The sequence below is a fragment of the Manis pentadactyla genome, chromosome 6 (assembly GCF_030020395.1).
Source record: "Manis pentadactyla isolate mManPen7 chromosome 6, mManPen7.hap1, whole genome shotgun sequence".
In the NCBI taxonomy this organism is placed as follows: Eukaryota; Metazoa; Chordata; class Mammalia; order Pholidota; family Manidae; genus Manis; species Manis pentadactyla.
Genome location: NC_080024.1, coordinates 12,928,393 through 12,947,588, shown reverse-complemented (window position 1 = coordinate 12,947,588; position 19,196 = coordinate 12,928,393). Strand labels below are relative to the sequence as shown.

General features: G+C 33.5%; 1 protein-coding gene across 4 annotated transcripts in view; it reads right to left on the bottom strand.

Moving 5' to 3' along the window:
• CUL3 (cullin 3) overlaps positions 1–19,196 on the bottom strand; it is a 106,536-nt gene that overhangs the window by 15,723 nt on the left and 71,617 nt on the right. For all 4 annotated transcript variants that reach the window (XM_036913750.2, XM_036913740.2, XM_036913758.2 and 1 more), the window contains 9 exons: positions 13,499–13,659; positions 12,396–12,510; positions 10,289–10,517; positions 7,200–7,345; positions 6,445–6,621; positions 5,052–5,222; positions 4,379–4,486; positions 735–859; positions 27–123 (listed from right to left, as the gene is read on the bottom strand). In XM_036913750.2, coding sequence (XP_036769645.1) covers positions 27–123; positions 735–859; positions 4,379–4,486; positions 5,052–5,222; positions 6,445–6,621; positions 7,200–7,345; positions 10,289–10,517; positions 12,396–12,510; positions 13,499–13,659 — 1,329 coding nt within the window. The remainder of the gene's footprint in view (positions 1–26; positions 124–734; positions 860–4,378; positions 4,487–5,051; positions 5,223–6,444; positions 6,622–7,199; positions 7,346–10,288; positions 10,518–12,395; positions 12,511–13,498; positions 13,660–19,196) is intronic.

Here is a 19,196-nt window from a genome sequence, read left to right as displayed (position 1 = left end):
TTTATGTTCAAACTGTCAATTTTTACCTTCTTAACTGGTCCATAAAAGGTGGCATTGAGGTCTGCAGAACCCATATGATGCTGGAGCGTGAGCTGTCGGCCACTGTGTTTGGCTAAGTAAAACCTTTAGCAAATCAAATCAGGTTTCAGAGAATCATGCAATTTATACGTGGGAAATTATAACTATGGGATAACAACTTTAACAAAGGTGTCTATAAAGGAGACTTTAAAAGCTAAAGGAAATCTCAGGAATCAAGCTCAGCTCCAGTAACTTACAGAAAAGGACACAATAAAAGGACAGGGGAGGGAGAGGGAGGGAGAGGGAAAAAGGCCTGAGTGACTCATGCAGCTAGGTATTAAATGAGAAATGCAGCATACTAAATAATTTCTACTGGTGCACTTGCCCCTGGCTTGATGCTCAGTCATTGCTGTTCTTAAAACCACCTTTCTTCATAATCAATTCACCCTAAGCTACTGGCAGACATCAACCACACAAAATATACTCCTAACCATGCACTGAATGCTGAAGAAAAGACATTAATAAATATTCCTCTGAGCAGAATATATACAGCTCTTTCTTACAAATTAAAAAGCACAGGGATAATAACTTCTCCTTTAGAACATGAGGTTAAAAATGGAGTACAGCCTCAATCAGGGACACTACCAATGCTCAAATTTATTTCAATTTTGGACTATTATTTACACTCAGAAAAACAAAGCTGTATTTCTGTTTACCTTCTGAATATCTCAAAAGCATGTCTTGGGGCTGGTGGGATGTTGCACTTTGGTGTGGCTGACTGAGTGGGCCAATATCCTGTCGTTAGCACCCGGACTGTGAGGTCAACACCACCTAAAGATACCTGTGCAGAAGAGAAAGAGATATGCCCCCCAATTAACTAGGATTTGTTACCCATTCCACATTGACACTGTGTTAGAGTTATCAAACTAGTTAGCTCCATGTCCAATATCTAGCACATAACTCTTCTTAAAGGTTAGACCCATCCCAGTATATTCCAAATTTTAACTATCTTGGCTAATATTTATAATTACTGCTTATATTGTTGGCTTTATAAAATACTAATCAAAGGATAACTCTACGCATGTGAACAAAGTCTTACTGACTTACTCAGGTGTCACTGAGTAGTGTAAAATTTTGGCTTGTAAGCTAATTTTCAGATAAAATATCAAGGGACCATATATCGGCATCATTTTAAAGAAATTTCTAGGATAGTATCTTTTATCTCAGCTTTTAAATGTTTTAAACCACCTTAACATACAAACAACATATTTCTAATATCCCATTCACATTTCAACTCATTGACAAAACTTGTTTTTACATGTAGTTCACATTTTAACAACCTCTACATGGGACACTGTATATCCAGTTCTACATAGCAGGTGCTCTAAATATTTGCATAATGTATGACTACCTCTAGAAAATATATGTTAGCAATAGTGTCACAATTATTTATTTTTTGAACAAATTTAATTTTTAAGAAAACAAAGTGTATCAATAGGAATTTTTAAGGGTGAAGTATAATCTTTATTATTGATATCCACAGCTTGTTCTAAACCATTACTCCATTTTTATATAACCTTCATGATTTGGTGATAACAGATTCTTAAAAGAGAGGAATTGAGTCTGTAATATAAAGAAGTATTCCACAGTCAGATTTCTCCCCACACATCTACTAATTCTTTACTCCACTTAGGAAAACTGCAACTAGAAATCTTAGATGATGCATAGGAGAGATGATCATAGGAGAGATTCTCAGAGGATGAAAACAGTAGGTTGGATAACTGTTTGTATTTGTTGAAATTGGGGACTGGGAGTGGGGGGTCACAACTTGATTCAAATACATCCTAGACAATGAAGTCTTTTTATCTTCCATATATCCACGCAATTTCTTAATATTCAAGTCTTTGCTCAAAATGTTATTGTTTTTTTAAAGGAGGCCTTCCCTAACCACTTTTCCCTGCTGCAGATTTCCTCTGTATCTCCTATCAGCAGCTAAGGTGCTCTGTTTATTGATCTGGTTCATTATCTGTCTCCCAGATCAGAATGTAAGCTCCATCATAGCAGGATTTGTGTCTATTTTGTTCTCTGCTGTGTATACCCAGTTCTAGAACAATGCTTTGCACAGAAAACACTTGATGAATTACTTGTTAAATGGAAGGAAAAAAAACCTTTAAGAATCATTACTAGAAGTTTGTATTGTCTTTTTCTAACTATCTTAGCAATATTTTGAGGCCACTCAGTCTATATTCAGATAGCACATGACAGGGCAAATACACAGACAGAGGTACCGGAAAAGTCTGTTAGGCTATGATATGATTTGTGATATAAACAGAAATATGATTGTAAGATGATTTTCCTCACCCTGTCCCTGTTATAAAAATAAAAACAGAAGGAAAAATGGACAAATACTTAAATTTCTTTCAGCTTTTTATCTAAATAAAATATTTTCATTATCATTAGAATTTCAAGAAAGTACTTATTTTATGACTTCTAAGAGAAAGTGAAGATCCAATCTCTTGGTATATTTCAACAGACTGAGAACCTTTAAGAACGTTACAAAGAATCATCAACTGCAGGACTGGTGATATTTTAAAAGGGCTCAAAGATTTCAGAAAGCTCAGATCTGTTTTGATTAATCTGTCACTTTTCATCAAATCTGTCTAATGCAGACTAAGGCTTAGGAAACTTAGAGCTTAAGGTCCTTAGCATAAATAATTATTTAAAAAACCAATAATTCCTTGTAAATAATGGCTTTATAGTTAAGTGGAAGCTGCAACCAAATTAACAGAAAAAACTGAGCATCTTGATAAGTATTCTCCTTACTGTAGTTAACAAATTACTAAGCAAATACTCTACCAGAGTGAAAGATATGTCTGAACAATCAAGATTAAAGTCTGGAAAACTCACAAACTTTAAACAACTGAAAGGCAAACAGATCTGATGAAATCATTACGTTGAATAATCATTCTCTCCTTCTTTTAAATGAGACAACCCCAACAAAGTAGTCAAGAGCAAAGAACCTAATTTTCTTGTCAAGGGACTTCAAGATCACAGGCCAGGTAATTTTCAACAATACTTTAAACAGTAAGGGTGCTGAACCTCCCTTACAGGTAGTTTCAACAGAGTATTTATTCCGACTAGTTATCTCCCTCAATATATGTAACCCTCAATATATGTAAACTTAGTGGAAGAATAAGAATGAACAGAAAAAAACTGAATCACATGAAAATATGTGTCAGTGTATTCGAATATAATTACAAATCCCTAAACAATCTAAAAAAGACAAAAGTATCTAGGATCATCACATTATTCAGTTTCTCCCCACCCGAATTTCTATTTACCACAGACTTTTATCTTTCCTGCTCTCAGCCCTTCTACACTACAAATATGAGGCAAATAATACAACTATTTAAAATGGAGAGGGACCAGAAGTCCCAGTAATGCCTTAATATATATAAATGCCATTTCTACATAATTAGGTATTTTCACATATTTTACTTGTGAAGAGGCTCTGGAACGAGTAGAAGTGATCTCATATTTAAATATCAAAGGGAAGATCTCCAAATTTCTTTCATGGGTGTGACATGTCTTAATTACAAATCAGTATATATGAGAAAATGTCAAAGAAAAGCTGGAGTTCTCTAAAACTTAAGGTTAAAGGTGAAGTTGAAAAACAGTAAAAAGAAACAAAATTCTGAACTTCATTGAATCCTCACAAAAACCCCCGCTGGACTCCAAAGCTGTACAGATTCTAGCTTACTGCCTTTTGGGAGTCACAATACAAAACCACATTTAAAAGGCACTGGTGTCAGTGTTTAAATATTCAGTTCATCAGATGTCAGGCCCATTTAGGCTGATCTGAATGTGAATGAGGAGACTGAGGCATAGGATAGCGGGGCAACAAGCTGGGTGCTGGGGTAAAGTGAAAGCAAGGGCACTAAAACTCAGGACGCCTGCCTCAGCCCATGATTCTTTCTGTGATCTAGAATGGTTATAACACCAGAATCATTGTTCATTAATTAAATTTTCAGTGCATTCCTTCAAGTGGGGAGGATAAACTAAGTTCTAGAAGAGGAAGAAGTAAGTATTTTAACACTGATAGTTAAAAGAAGAGGTTATATGGGGGAAAATGATTTTTAAAGCACTCAGACAATACATATGTTGTCTCTCATGACATTTAAGGAACCAACCCCAGCAATTCAGTTCTGATAATGGATGAAAATGCCCACTGCAGAAGACTACATGGACTGATGAATAGCAGTGTCATATACTTGAAGCCAATGTAATATTATGTTATCAACGATACTTCAATTAAAAACAAAAAGACTTTACATGAATAGAAATAAGTGGAGAGTCTTACCCCAGTTGCCTGTAGATGTTGCCTGAATTCATCCATAGTTGTGTTTGAGATGCTCATATCCCTAAACATTCCTTCCAGTTTTGATGTGAACTGACATCCACATTCAGTCTATGGAGGAAAAACACAAATACACACAAATAAATTATGGATTTTTCGATGAGAAAATGTACAAAGAAATAAACTCTTCCATGCTACTGCCATCTTTTCTAAATCTTTCCAAGAGTTGCTCTATGTTATTACCCAAGGATTCTATTTTATAATGTAGATTCCCAGGCTCTTTCAGATTCCAATATACATTCCTGATGGTAGAGCCCAGAACTCTGTTTTTAGCAAGCACCTCAGGCGGCAATGGGTACAGGTAGTCTACGGACCATACTTTGTGAAACAGAACTATACGGTGATACTCCCCTCTTTTGGTTTCCCTTGTACTAATCCTTCCCCATTTCCATGAACGTATCCTGTCATACCAAGAGAAATTCTAGCCAACTCTGAATGCCCCTGAACCTGAACAAAAGTACAGCCTGCTCCAAAAAAAAAAAAAACTACCTTTGCTAATTAAAAATATTTTAAATCAAGTCAGTATTTTCCAATCATATGCTACTACTGTTTGTTTAATCATGTGGTAAACATTAGTTGGTTGGACAGACTCCATTCCATCTTATGTACGCCTTACCTTTAACTTAGATATCATATTTTTTTCTGAGTCATCAGAAACACTTTTATTTGTGAGAAGTCTCCTTGCCAAGTGTTGCTTATAGTAACGTTCAAATACATCTTTTTCTTGCATAAACCTAAAAAGGACCATTGCCTTATCCAATATTGTTTCTACTTCTTGTTCTGTTAGCTGTAAAATCAATGAAAAGAAGATTTAACAATTAAAACATTTCAGTTCTACAAAAACAGCACCATAGTTCATCTGTAATTTAAAACCAGTACTGTTTGGTAACAAATCATCTGGTTGAGAACTCTAAGTAGGAGGGAACCAGTCTGAAAGACAGCCTCCTGTTCAGACAGCACGAGCACAGCTCCCACATCCTTGCCCAGCACAGCCCTCATGTGGGGACAGAGTGGAGCTCCAGTCCCCAAGGCTCTGCTGAAATGGAGGCATGAAGTGATACACAGCAGGATTAAATGATGGCTTAGAACAGATGCAATGAAATTTTAATCACAAAAATCTTGCAATGCCTTTGCACAATATTTGGGTAGAAACTTACACAGCCAAAGGACTGCTCATTTTCATATAAGCTCAATCAAAACGTAAATTTTGCCAAAGAAGGGCAATAATTTGTTATTAATTAAGAGAGTCAAAAGACCCCTTGTCCGTTGCCCTTATCTTTTAAGTAAGGGCAAGATGATACTGGTGCAAGTGGTATAAAACTTGTATTAAAAATTATGGAAGACCAAAACAGATGTGTCTTTTCTATTCTGTGTCCTTGGTCATCTTCTTCCTGTTTCTTTGTTGCAGCTGCCTGCCTGGGAACCTACAGCCAATTCTTTTTCCTTTTGGCTTCAAGTTCCAAAATGAAGGTAAAGAAAAAAAAAATTTTATGTGTGATCACAATATGCTTAATATGATTTTCTATGCTGTGGTGAGCTTCCAAGGTCCCAGTATATATAATAAAGGCTTAAAAATGAGCTTCAGTATATGCTTTCAAACTATTTTTTGATAGCCATTCTAGTTTATGCCTTCAAATTCTCGGCATCCAGCTATTGTTTGATACACAGACCCCAGAACCAGATGACAGCAAACAACATTCTGTGCTGCAGATATCTGTTTTCTAGTTACATCTCTATAGCATATCTGACTCTTGCTGTCTGTAGACTGTTCAGTAACTATGGTGATCTGGTTCTTTGTTTTTATGTCAACTGCACATTAAGGGAAATGGCAAAGTACTACTAACCACTTCAAATACTTAAACAATCCTTTTCAAAGATCACAGTATACATGCAAGCGAAGTACACAGTACAGCAAAGAATAATGTATGCTTAAGTTCATACTTACAAAATACACTAATTTTATAGTTACAAATAAAATTTAATGTGTTTTCACACACATTTATACTTACCCCTTTTACTCCCTTTTTCAGCTTATCATCAATAAATAATGAGAGGTATTCAGGGGACCTGGAGTTGAGGTTGAGAAAATACTCAAAATCACCTGCAATAGTTTGTTTAAAGAGCCGGTCATTATTAAATGATTCCTGGAGGAAGCGATCAAACCTACTCTTCAGATCCAATAAGCCCTTTCAAAAAAAAAGAAATTTAGGATATATTACTAATAATATTTCTATTAACAATAGACTTGTGGATCACGTATGATTATCATTTTGCTTATAAATGTGTGCATTCAGTGTTAAACTTATAGATTCTATGTTTTGTTTTCAACTTATTTTCATTTCATTGTCTCAACTAATGGGTGAATCCAACAAGAGCTTTAAAAATATTCAAAAAAAGCTTCTTATTTATATTTAAAACATGGAAAAACTGCAGCATAATTTATTCATAATACTAATTGAAAGCAAAACCATTTTGAAACAAAAAGTAACAGTTTCATTCTGCACAGGAGGTGTATGGACACTAAGGCATATAAAGGCTTCACCAAATAGGTCAGTAAGTGAGAAGAGCAGCTGAGTCCTGCTACCCGATATAAATAGGCCAACTTCGCAAAATTCTAAAATATTTAGGATAATTACACATACTAATTTACCCTTGGGACAAAGTCAAAAATACATAATATATAGCTTAGTAAAAGTGACCATTTTAGCACTTGTCAAAACTACTTTGTCATAAACTTAAAAGAGAATCTTCTCTATTTACTGACCTGAATATAATCGACAGGGTTCTTTCCTTCTCCTTCCTCAGAAACAAGGGCTTTACCTTGTTCCCTCAAATAGGAACTCATACACTCACACATTGTCTTCAAACCATTTGGCACACGACTAAATAACTTGTACATGCAAGCAAGGTCTGTAATCAGAAAACACAAAAACCAGCTACATTAAAGATTAGGAAAAAATATGTTAATCTTTGATCATGCTGATCTGTGATACTTGAAAAGGCCTTGGTACAGGAAAAACTACTGAAAGGAAAAAAAAAAAAAAACTCCACCAAACTGGAAAGGGAAAAAAAATTAGGGCTAATGATTATTATTTCAACTCATGAAATGCAGCTTTCATATTCGCGCTTTGAAATATCAATATAATATCGTTAAAATTTCAGTTTACGTGGAAAAGATGCCCAAAGAGTGTAAATAATAAAGCCACAAATAAATGAAACCTGTTTTGAATTTCTACGTAATTTATCCTATATAATTCTAATCTAGAACCTGGTTATTCTACAAAATGTCAATCAAAAAGATAACTTTAATTATGGTATAACTGGTAGTCAACATAAAAAGGAAGAAATTTAAAAACCAACTTAAAATCTTAGATATTTTTCAACATTCCTATCTCAAAAGTTCAAACACCAACCAGGACAATAAACAAACAAAAAATATACTAAGGTTTATTTCATTACACATCATGATAAAGTCTATATGAAATTATGAATTAAAGCATAAATTCCTATTCTTTAATATTTTCCTCAGAGCAATTCCTAGTATTTCCCATGATAAAGTCTATATGAAATTATGAATTAAAGCATAAATTCCTATTCTTTAATATTTTCCTCAGAGCAATTCCTAGTATTTCCCAGGTAATGGCCTAAGCCAGTAACATCTCTTTTTAAAAAACTGGTTTATCTCACTATATTGTTTTTATTTAAAATGAAAACTCTGGACTCTGTCCATTTTTTTATATCATTTTTCACAAGATTAAAATCTGGAGTTAAAATACTTTTCTATATGTCTAGTGTTTCTCTAAAGTAAGAGCTTACTGGGAGACTATAGTGTCAGAACTTGACAATCATATAAAAAAGTTTTACAATCAGGACTTTTGAAAATGGGAGTTAGAACAGTGGTTTCCAGATCAAGGATTTTGTCTATAAAGTATTAGGTAATAAATATCTTGACACACTGCTCAAGAGCATGGCCGAGCACAACTAAGACATTTTGCACTTAGATTGCTAGTGGAAAGTCAGGACAACTGGAACTAGGATTTAAAATTTTAATTTGGAATCACAGGTGACTGGTTAGTTGCTGAAAATATTTAGCACCAAATAGAGAACTATAGTAAGTAGCTATGCTGATATTTCTTCATTTATGTACTTACTAAGTGCTTGCCATGTGTTAGGCAAACTTAATGCCTTTGGCACAAGTCTCCATACAGGTTACAGAGATGCTGTAAATTCAGGCATGCCCAACAACCTCTCCATCAAACATTACCTAGTTTCCTCATCTCCAACCCATTTAATCTTTCCCCAACCAGCCTTCAAAGGTATGCAAGAAAACATTAACTCAATAACCAAAATGTATATTAGAAAATTTACTGATTCTCTAATTCTTTAATTGGAGGAAACTGCTTTTCATAAAGTCCCAGTCTGCCAGCAGGCACTTGGATTGGGGTCAACTATATAGCCCATGGACTTATGCCCACTGCCTGTTTTTGTACAGCTCACATACTAAAAATAGTTTTCACATGTTTAAGTGGTTGAAAGAAGAAATCAATGTTTCATAGGAACATAGTGAAGATTTATTCATTTGTGTTATTGTGTATGCCTACTTTCTTTACTATTACAGCAGAGATGAGTGGTTCACCGTATGGCCCACATGACTACAGTATTTACTATCTGGCCCTTTGCAAAAAATGTGTGCTGACCCAACTTAAACCTTAGACGTCTAGAAGAAAACATGACAAACACACTTAAAAATGACTGATTTTTGTTTTTGTTTGCTTTTAAAAAACAGCAGAAGGGTCTTTTAAAATGTAACTTTCTCTGTTTTAATAAAGCAACAAATTTACAGACAACTTTTCAGGAACTTAACACAAATGTATAAATAGTACTACTTCAAACACAAAGCTAGGATTCCACTAGAGGTACAACCTCTCCACAATCTTTCTTTTCCCTTCTTTTATATACTTCTCTCTAACTCACTTAAAATTTTTATTTTCATTCCCTAGGTATATTTCTTTTATAAGAAGTGAGTGGCTAAAACAGTAACCCTTCATTGAGAAGCAGGAGATGAGTTTAAGAGTATCAAGTTTACTTTTTAATACTATACCATTAGTGATTTATAAAGCCATAGTTTTAAAACAAAGCTTTAGAAAATTAAAAATGAAGACATGACTGCTAATTATTCTAGTTACAATTTCTTCTCAAGTACTTGTCAGAAAAATAGTTTTCAGGAAAGTAAAGGGAAATGCCCCAAAAGAGTAAAGGCTACAGTTACTCCAAATGTTTACTTTTATATAATTCTCTTTTCTCCTTTTTTTAGTCTGTGACTTCAGAGTTCTTCCTAAGGGTTCCCAAAACCAATTCACCAATTTATCTAAATACACTGACAAGGAAGATAAACATTTTTCCATTTTTGGTGCTCTCATCACAACCAACTCCCAAAGGAAAGAAAACAAAAATAAGATTGGAAATTTAGATTTTCAAAGAATCACAAAAATTACAGGAGTGTATATAGGAATAGAGAGAGTCCCACCCTATGGTCTATGAAAACAGAGTACGTGAGCAGATGAGGAGCTCAGGGGCCTCACCAATAATATTAGACTTACTTCTGGATTAAAATGCAAAATGAGGAGATATAAGATGGAAAAATAGAAAAAAAAAAGCACCAATTCAATTCACAAGAAAAATCTAAAATTCTCTTAAGTATAAGGCTTTACTGTTATAACCTATCAAAGTAACAATAGTGATAAATTAATGATATGACATTTACAAAAATTTTAATTATAGGAAAATAAAAAAATTACTGAGAACCTGGTAGAATTATAAGAATTTACTTATGTTTCAATTGCCAATACTTACCTTCTGTCTTTCCATTTTTCAACATGTGCACTAGCCCAGAATTCTCCATTTCTACTATAGTTTTCATGTGTTTGGAAATGAGTTCCCTCTCAACCACCTTCACAATCGGCTCTTCAGTTGATTTGTCAAGGCAGTGCATCACCCGTTCTATTTCTTCATTAATTCTAGCTTCTACTTTCTTAATATACACTGAAGCACTGTTTTCTGCTAAAAATTTCTGGCTTTCCATCTGCAAAGAAGAATCACGATTTTAAAAAATATGCAAAATGTGTTTCTGCTTTTTCCTGGGTTTCTATAATGTTCATCATAAACCAAATTAAATATCTTAACTGCAACTGACATTTTTTATTTCTTATTACACATATTCTCATATACTGGGAATTATATCCTTTAAAGTATTACTTACATAAGACTAAATTAATACATTATCCTTAAGCAATGTTTTTCAAACTCTGCCAGTGTACTCCAAATGGCAGAAAAAATAATAAGAACATGCTAATAAGAGTCAAAAGTACAGAATGAAGCACCTGACCCCAAGTAAGAGTAGGAAGTTGTCTTTGATTTAATGTGTAATTATGCCTAGGATTCATCATGTTTGTCATTCAGTCTTGCTGGCATACTACTAGTTAGTTACTAAAGTCCTCCCCATCACCCCACTCCCAGTCTCAAGTATATATACTCAAGTTTGAGAAATAGAACTTTTAAATACCTATTAGCCTTGTATGCTAATATCAGCCTTATAGAAGTTCCACTAAATTATAAATGTTATTAACCCAACTGGTTTTCACCTATCTGGCAGGATTAACAAATGTATCTGAAAATTTCTTTGTACTAGAAGACATGTTGATTATGAACTATGTAAAATTTTAATAACTCCTTCTTAACAAAAAGTAGTTTTAATCCTTGAAAATAATCAAGTTTCTAAGAAGAGATAACACATCAAATAACAATCTTGATGAGACCATCTCTCCACTCACTATTAAAAGTAGTATGTATTATGTATAATAAGCACACACTATACATGTGTCACTACAGCACATTTTGGAACCTTGACAATTAAATCTTCTATTGATATTTCTATACTGTAAGGAAGTTAATTAAAACAAGTATCTATTATAAGGTTGGTGCATTATTAGAAAATTAAGACTGTTTCCTACATTATAAAAAGTTCATAAAACATGGTCCAGGCTCACCAGAGCAGCCACAAAGGTCTTCTGATGGGCTATAAACTGATTTAAAAAAAAAAGAAGGGCAAGTCCATTCTTTGTTTCTTTATGGGTACATAACACCAAAACTGACTGAGTTCTATTTTTATACACAACCAAAGGCTTTTGTGAATATAGCCTACTGAATTACTACTGCATATTATTACAATTTCATATCATTCATTTTTTAAAAAAACGTATTATTGGAATAAAAACTTTAAGGTAGTATTATTCAATTAAGTCTGTTTTGGCAACACCACAAAGCTCCTATTGTAAATTGCTCAGATAGTTGAGGCTTTCAGGAAGGATGCTTGGTTATCATTACCTTATAAATACTAACATTTGTCATGGTATTCAGTTACTGTTATCAGTTCATTACAAATCAGTACTAGTTTTAGCTTTACTTTTAGCAATTTAGTTGGTTTTGGGTTGTATATACTGCTGCAAATTTTTATCAATTGTACTTAATGACCAATACTTTTTTAATCAATAGCCTTTAAAACATATGGACTGTGGGATCATGCATATTCCTGTATTTATTTTACTAGTAACTTATATTACCAAAAGCCTGAATAGTGAGACTTCAATGGTGATGCACTGCCTGTGGATTTATAGTAAGTAATTTTTAACATATAATGAACTGTTAAGGTCATTTCTGAGTTCACATGTTTTATGACATGTAATAAAAAAACTGTGTGTTAGGTCCACTCTTAATTTGTTTTCAATGAGCTGTTTCACTGGAATGTGCAAATGAGGGGTAGGTGTGACAAAGGGTATTTTTTGCACCCTTATCCTCAAAAGAGCCTCAGAAAAAAAAAAAGTCAAAATGTTTGAATTAGTGAACATTCAATAACTTTAAGAACATCTTTAAAAGGTATTTATTTATATCTTCATTGATTTACCTGAAAAAATTCTGCAGACATTTCCAAAAATGGAGCCTCAAAATCTTCTTCATAGACCGATCGTCCTTCGAGACCTAAAATCATTAACATCTGGCAAGCATTTCTTATTGCGCCTCTGTCAAAAGAAGTTAAACCACTTCACAATCAAATCACATTCATGTTTCATGTAAAAAACACAATGGAAGTTAGACTTTCAGAACTTTTTTTTAATCAAAGTGACTAATCTTGCATAAGCCACTCACTTGCAACATTAGGATTTGCAGTAATTTTAATTGGAGGGCATATCTTGACTGCACAGCTATTCACCTCAAGTTGTTCTCATGCTGTGACAATATAAAAATTTTTTAAAGGAAGTTAGGTTTAAGATGTCTAAATCTTCCTGTGTGTTTAAAAACACAAGAAAAAGGCTGTTTATCAGGAAGAGGAGGGGAGGGGGGCTGTATTGCTTGCCATGGGTACAACAGTTACTTCTAGGCTATAACTTTTTTGTACCAAATTGGCTTCTAGACAATCCTGACTAAGCACCAAAACTGAAGTAAAAATAACTTTACAAGTTTTTATCTAATAGCTCCTTTGAATACATAGAATCAAAGAAAGCAGTCTTACAGTTTAAGCCACTGTAACTGCAGAGTCACAAAAATGGCACTGCAATCATGTTAGAAAGGGGAAGGCACTATGACCTAACAGAAGGGATACAATAGTTCTTAGTCATTTTAGACTGTGTTCAACATTTTTCTTCAAATATGCTAAGAATGAAGGCTAGTTAAAAGCCCTTAAAGAAAAAGATGAAGAGAACAAAAATGTTATCACAGCAAAAGAACAAAATACCATCATAAAAAGTACATGAAAAATCAAAAGGAAAGACTAATGGCTGATCTGCTTTTAAAAAGAGTATTAAATAAAAGCTTAGGATGGTTTCTTCTAAAAATAGGTATGTGCTTTTAAGTTAAAATCTAGGTAACTTTGTTAACTGACATTAGTTTTTGAGGATTTTCATAGTATGCTGGAAAAACTTTATTTTAATAAAATTATGACAGTGAATAGGTTCTCAAGATATATAACCACTAAAAACCAAAACCTGCAGAGTAAAAAGATAATTATACCGGTCTACAACTTCTCCTTTCCGCTCTCTTGCAATCATATCCAACAGCGTTTGCCGCAGATGATCCCGAATACATCCATAACGTACAACCTGATCTCGGAAAATAATTAATCCCAAATTGTAGACGTTCTCCACATTATTTTGTTGTACATATACACGGTCCTACAGTTAAAAACAAATATTAATATGAGTACAATTCATTCAATAAAAATTGGCAGAAATCTAGTAATATAAAAAGCAAAAAGAATCCTTTTTATTATTAAAAAAATCAGTACTGCATAAATCAATCATTAAAATAATTTTTATTTTTACATTTTTGGACATAAATTTCTGTGGTACAGAAAAGTATACCATATACAGAATCACTCTTACCCAATGTGCACAATATTATATTATAGTAACAAGAAGTACAACTCGCATAAAACAGGTTTGAAAACAAATACAACTGGATCTCAGTAAACATAAAGTTCAACTGGTAAGAGGACAGCAGAGAAGATATACTGGCAAGTACTGAATAGCAGTGAAACAACTTTGTATCAGCCAGGCTGTTTTACAGCTAGAACAGAAATTACTTAAAATTCTGGCAAGAACTATAATTTCAACTGTATATACTTCATGTCAATGAGACATTAAGCAAATCTTACAGGGTGTGTGTAGGTATTACCAAATTTAACATATGTCCAGTAAGATAGTAACATATTTCTTAAGAAGCCAAATGTTCTTAATTTAAAAGAAATGTCAAAGAATTAGGTAAGATTTTATTGTTTTTAATGCAAGGGCACTACCTATAAGAATTACAGAACAAAAGGTACACACAGTGTAATCTTCTGAGTAAATTAAGAGTGTTGGAGAAAAAATTTTAATGTTCCCCTTTTTTTGGATTTATTGCAATATAATTTATATGCCACAACAACATTAACTCATTTTAAGAACACAGTTCAATAATTTACAATAAATTTCTAGTTGTAATAACCACTGCCACCATCTAGTTCTAGAATACTTCCATCAACCCCCACCTCCCCATCTGCCAAATCCCTTGAGCTTCTTTGCAGTCGATCTCCACTTCTAGCACCCCTGCATTTTTCCTCTTTGTATAAATTTCCTTTCTGGACATTCCATATAATTGAAATCATGTAATATGTAATCTTTTGTATCTGATTTTTTACTAAGCATAAAGTTGCTACGGTTCATTAGTGTTTTAACATGTATTTCGTTCCTTTTAGGGCTGGATAGTATTCCATGATATGAATAGGCCACCTTTAGTTTATCCTCTTACCAGCTGATAAGACATTTTTATTTTCTTCCAGTTTCTTCCAGTTTTTGTCTACTATGAATATTTAGGTACAATCTTTTTATGAACACATACTTTCATTTTTCTTGGGCAGATTTCTAGGAGTGGAAGTATTAGGTGACACAGAAATTGGAAATTGCCAAACTGTTTTCTAAGGTGGATGTATCAGTTACAGTAAATTTTTGAATACAAAAATACTAGATGTGGAATTAATAAGTGCTCTTTGTATGATCTCTAGCTGTACATTAATTGGCTATGTGACCTTGAGTATGTCATTTATCCACACTGGACCTACGTATCACAAAGGGCTGGTAAAGACAATCTCTACAACTCTAATATGACTTCCTATGGAGCTTAATTCTCTTATCAAAAATTAATATATTCTAGGGATCAAGATACATTTCACTACTATTTCTTCCCTTTCTATTTGCTATCAGTCTCCCATGGCTTGGTTCCTTTTTCTCAATCTTATGCAGTGATGCTATCATTAGTGAAGTAATGACTCTGTACAACTGTTAGCCTGCAATGTCTGCCATCTCAAGTCTTCTGGCAAAAAGGCAGAAAAGGAGTCAGAGGCAGCTGATGAATTCTTCAAGTATACTACACATGGGGGGAATTATGCTTCAGAGTAAAGGAAATGAGGTACAATGGGAACACATGGTTGCAGTGTATAAGCAGAGCATAGAACATTTAAGTCCATGGAAGACGACTAGGGACAAGGGAAATAGAGATGTTGTAGTGTAAGAGCTAAATCTTTTAATGTGAGACTGTCAAGGTATACATAACAATTATAAGGAAATGGCATAGAATACTAAGAAAAGCTGTTAACCCTGAAGTTTGAAATAGATACCATAGAGCTAATATATGAAGAAGGGAAAACCCACAAACTCAAGTGTGGCTATTTAAATTAGTGATACTAGTGATTTGTATTAAATATTGGCATGTATGATTATCATCAAACAAAATAAAAGCTATACACGTATACACCTGAGTGTTTATGTGTGCGAATGTTAAATGTAAGTGCACACATCATTCACAATAAACCTGAAAACAGCACAATATGTATTAAAATATTTGCTGAACACGCTGTATTTTCTGTTTTACTGATTAGCACTATCAGAAGGAATTCAGCCTTTCAATATACAATAGCATTTTCATAATAGATTGTAACAGGCCTCTCTGTTAAAAATAAGTGACTAATTTTCTGTAATGCAGTATTAATGGAGCTCTAATCATTTAGATCACTGTAGCGCTTTTATTGTTTATATGTTTCTACGTGAATATTTAATTTTTAAAAAGATCTATTTAAAATTCCAGTCTAGTTAACCTCTAACTAGCTAAAAGAATTCAACTTCAAAGTACGGACAAGATGAAAATCAAATGAAGAAAAAAATATTAAAGAATAACCAATAAATATTTTAATCTCAGGCTTTTTCAACAAAATCTGGTTTGTATGAGCCCAACATTTGTCTTCTATCTACTGTTTCAGAGCTCAGCAGAGTTGGTAGTTGCTTCTATTTGCCTTTTTAAGCCTAAATGCAGGGATTTTAAATATAAAATGTTCTGAAAACCAACTATGAAAGCCTAATGTTTGAGTCAAACATTAGATTTACTAAAGGGATATGGCTTCATCACTACAGAGGTAATCTACATTTTCTATCTCTATTTATGGTTCTTTCTCAGGAGTTTCCTAGGAAAGCAAACCTACATGCAATGGGTAAGAAACTTTACAAGCCAGAGGGAGCCTGGGGGAGAGGAGGAGAAACCAAGAATGAGACCATCTCATCGTCCCTGTTTGCACAGAGCAGGCAAGAAGACTGTATTGTCATTTGACTTCACCTGTACAGTCAGCTTGATAAACCAAGTTAGAAGCACTTCATCTGTAACACAATACCTGCTTCACAATAATATTCCACATTATTTCCATTTATACTCTTAAAAGAATTGACTTGTAAGACCAACTTCCCTGTCAAAAACAACTACAAAAACTAGGTAAGAAATTAAAAAGTACCACCTGTTTAAAAGCATCAAGTAGGACAAGTAAGTCTCTAGGAGTCAAGGTAGAGAGACAAGGAGAGTCTTTCTTCTTCTGCTACAAGAAAGGGAACCTCAACCAGCTGATATCCATATAAAACTTCTTTGGCAAATGCCTACTCATGACCCAGGGCTCTTCACATTCCCAACTGATAAAAGGATATCAGCCTACAAGGTGGTTGGCCAAACAAGGCCGCAAATATTCTTACTCCCACCACCTCAGAAAATATTTGTTTTTTCCTCTTAATGGACAGCTACACCAGGACATGTACATATTTAACATATGTATGAAAGATCACACTCAGCATGGAGAAAATTATTCTTAGAGGTATCAAGATGTGCTATGCAAAAACACAGATCTTACGAAAGCTCAGACAAGCTAACCTGTGCTAAGTCAAGGAAAGCCTTTGTAAGCAGGCCAAACAGCTTCATTATTCGGGGAATGATATTAAAAACAAATCAAAATAAAACAAAAGCAAAAACCAAATTTTATAATTAGTTCAAAATATAACTCTTACAACTTAATTCACCTTCAAGAAATGGCTCAGCCAGTATTTTTAAGCAACAGTCATTATGTTAAAGTAAAGCAAGCTAGGATAAATGGGTAATACACACAGCAATCAATGGTGTCTCCAAGGAAAGAAACAAGTTAAAAGGTCTTTCAGTAACTGCTCATATCTAGTATCTTATTTAACAATGTCTTCTTGCAAAATTAAACAGGTATTTGTGAAGTAAATTCTAAAACTAACCTTTGGGTTAACTTAGTATTACAAATATAAATACAATGGTCTGTTGTCTGAATTAGATAGTTTAAGGAAGCTCCGTACACATTTTTCTTTAAAGTTCAGTACCTTAATAACACCACTAAAGACCCAAGGGCAGTTGTGGATTAGCACTCCTTCATCTACCCTTGCCTTAATGGCCAATGGTATATTGATTTATGCAAAAACCACTGATAAAATAGTAGTGAAGAGCACTGAAAGCTGCTTTATCAAGCAAATTGTCAAGCTGGTTGCTCATATTCTTAAGTATTCGTTCAGTTTCTTGTCCTCATACCAAGAGGATATATAACTGTGTTTTCGTTTATTATTTGAAAAGCGAATAAGAGGAATGTAAACAGCGTTAAAAATCTTTACAAGTACTGAATATTTATCCTGCTCACAAACTAGAGATAAACCATGAAAAAGTAAACTTATTTAAAAAAAAAACAAGCAAATAACTGTAACAAGTAGCTACCGACTTAGAACGTGTTTGAACCTGTTTTCCCAAGCTTAATCACTAGGCAATCTATCAACAAGTAGTAAGTATAAGTATTTCCAAACAGGGTTTTTGCTTTCAAACCATGAAATAAATACAAGTAAAGATGGCTTAACACAATAAAGACAGAAATAGAAAATAAAAAACAAAACAACAAAAAAACCCAGAAAAGAAAAAGAATTTTCTACTACAGAGATGTAGTAGGGAAAAAACAAGTCTAATTAAATCAAAGTTTAAAGAACTATCCTAGTATTTTCCACAATGCTAGTGCCTGAATACATTGCCAAATGGGCACCAGTAAGAAATGAAACAGTGAATTGTATAGCCAGATTAACATTTCTGGATTTAACAACATTATGGGTACCAAGTGACTGGAAAAAACAGAATATGGTATCAAAAAACCTGGCTTGAAAACTTAGCTTCATGGATAAAGCTCAAGGTCATAGTTTCCACTACTTTGAAATGGCCCAAAAACCTCTTTCTCAGGGCAAGAAAAGTTTTACAATAATGTAGTTGTAAGAAATTCTACTGAAAAATAAGTTCCATTTATTTTAAGAATTGTGTCTAGGTTATGTAACAAGTCAAAAAAACCCAGGTTATGTTTCTCTAAAGCTATGTAAATTGCACCAAATCATAAAACAAAAGCATTGTTCCCTATTCCAAAGTTTCATGATATAAAGGTAGAAAAAAACATACTAGAAAATAAATAGAATCTACTAGAACCATAAGAATAATCACCCTCAAGGTCATAGAGCAATGAAGTTATAAGATTTTTAGGAAAGAAACCTGTATTAGAGAAGCAATATAAGAGAAGCAGTTCTAAGAGTACAGATTTAAGAACCAAACAGGTTGTTTCAATTCTATCTCTGCAATTTACTAGGGATGACCTTAACATCTATGTCTGTTTCCTCACCTGTAAAATAACGTCTACCTCAAAATGCTATTCTATGTATTACCACTTCTACTCTTAAAAGAATAGCTTTTCTAAGATCAATTCCTCTGGCAAGAACAATAATAAAAGCTAGATGAAAATAAAAAACTACCACCTTACATCCATCAAGATAGCTACTATTGAAAAGATAGAAACAAACAAACAAAAAAAACCCTCAGAAAATAA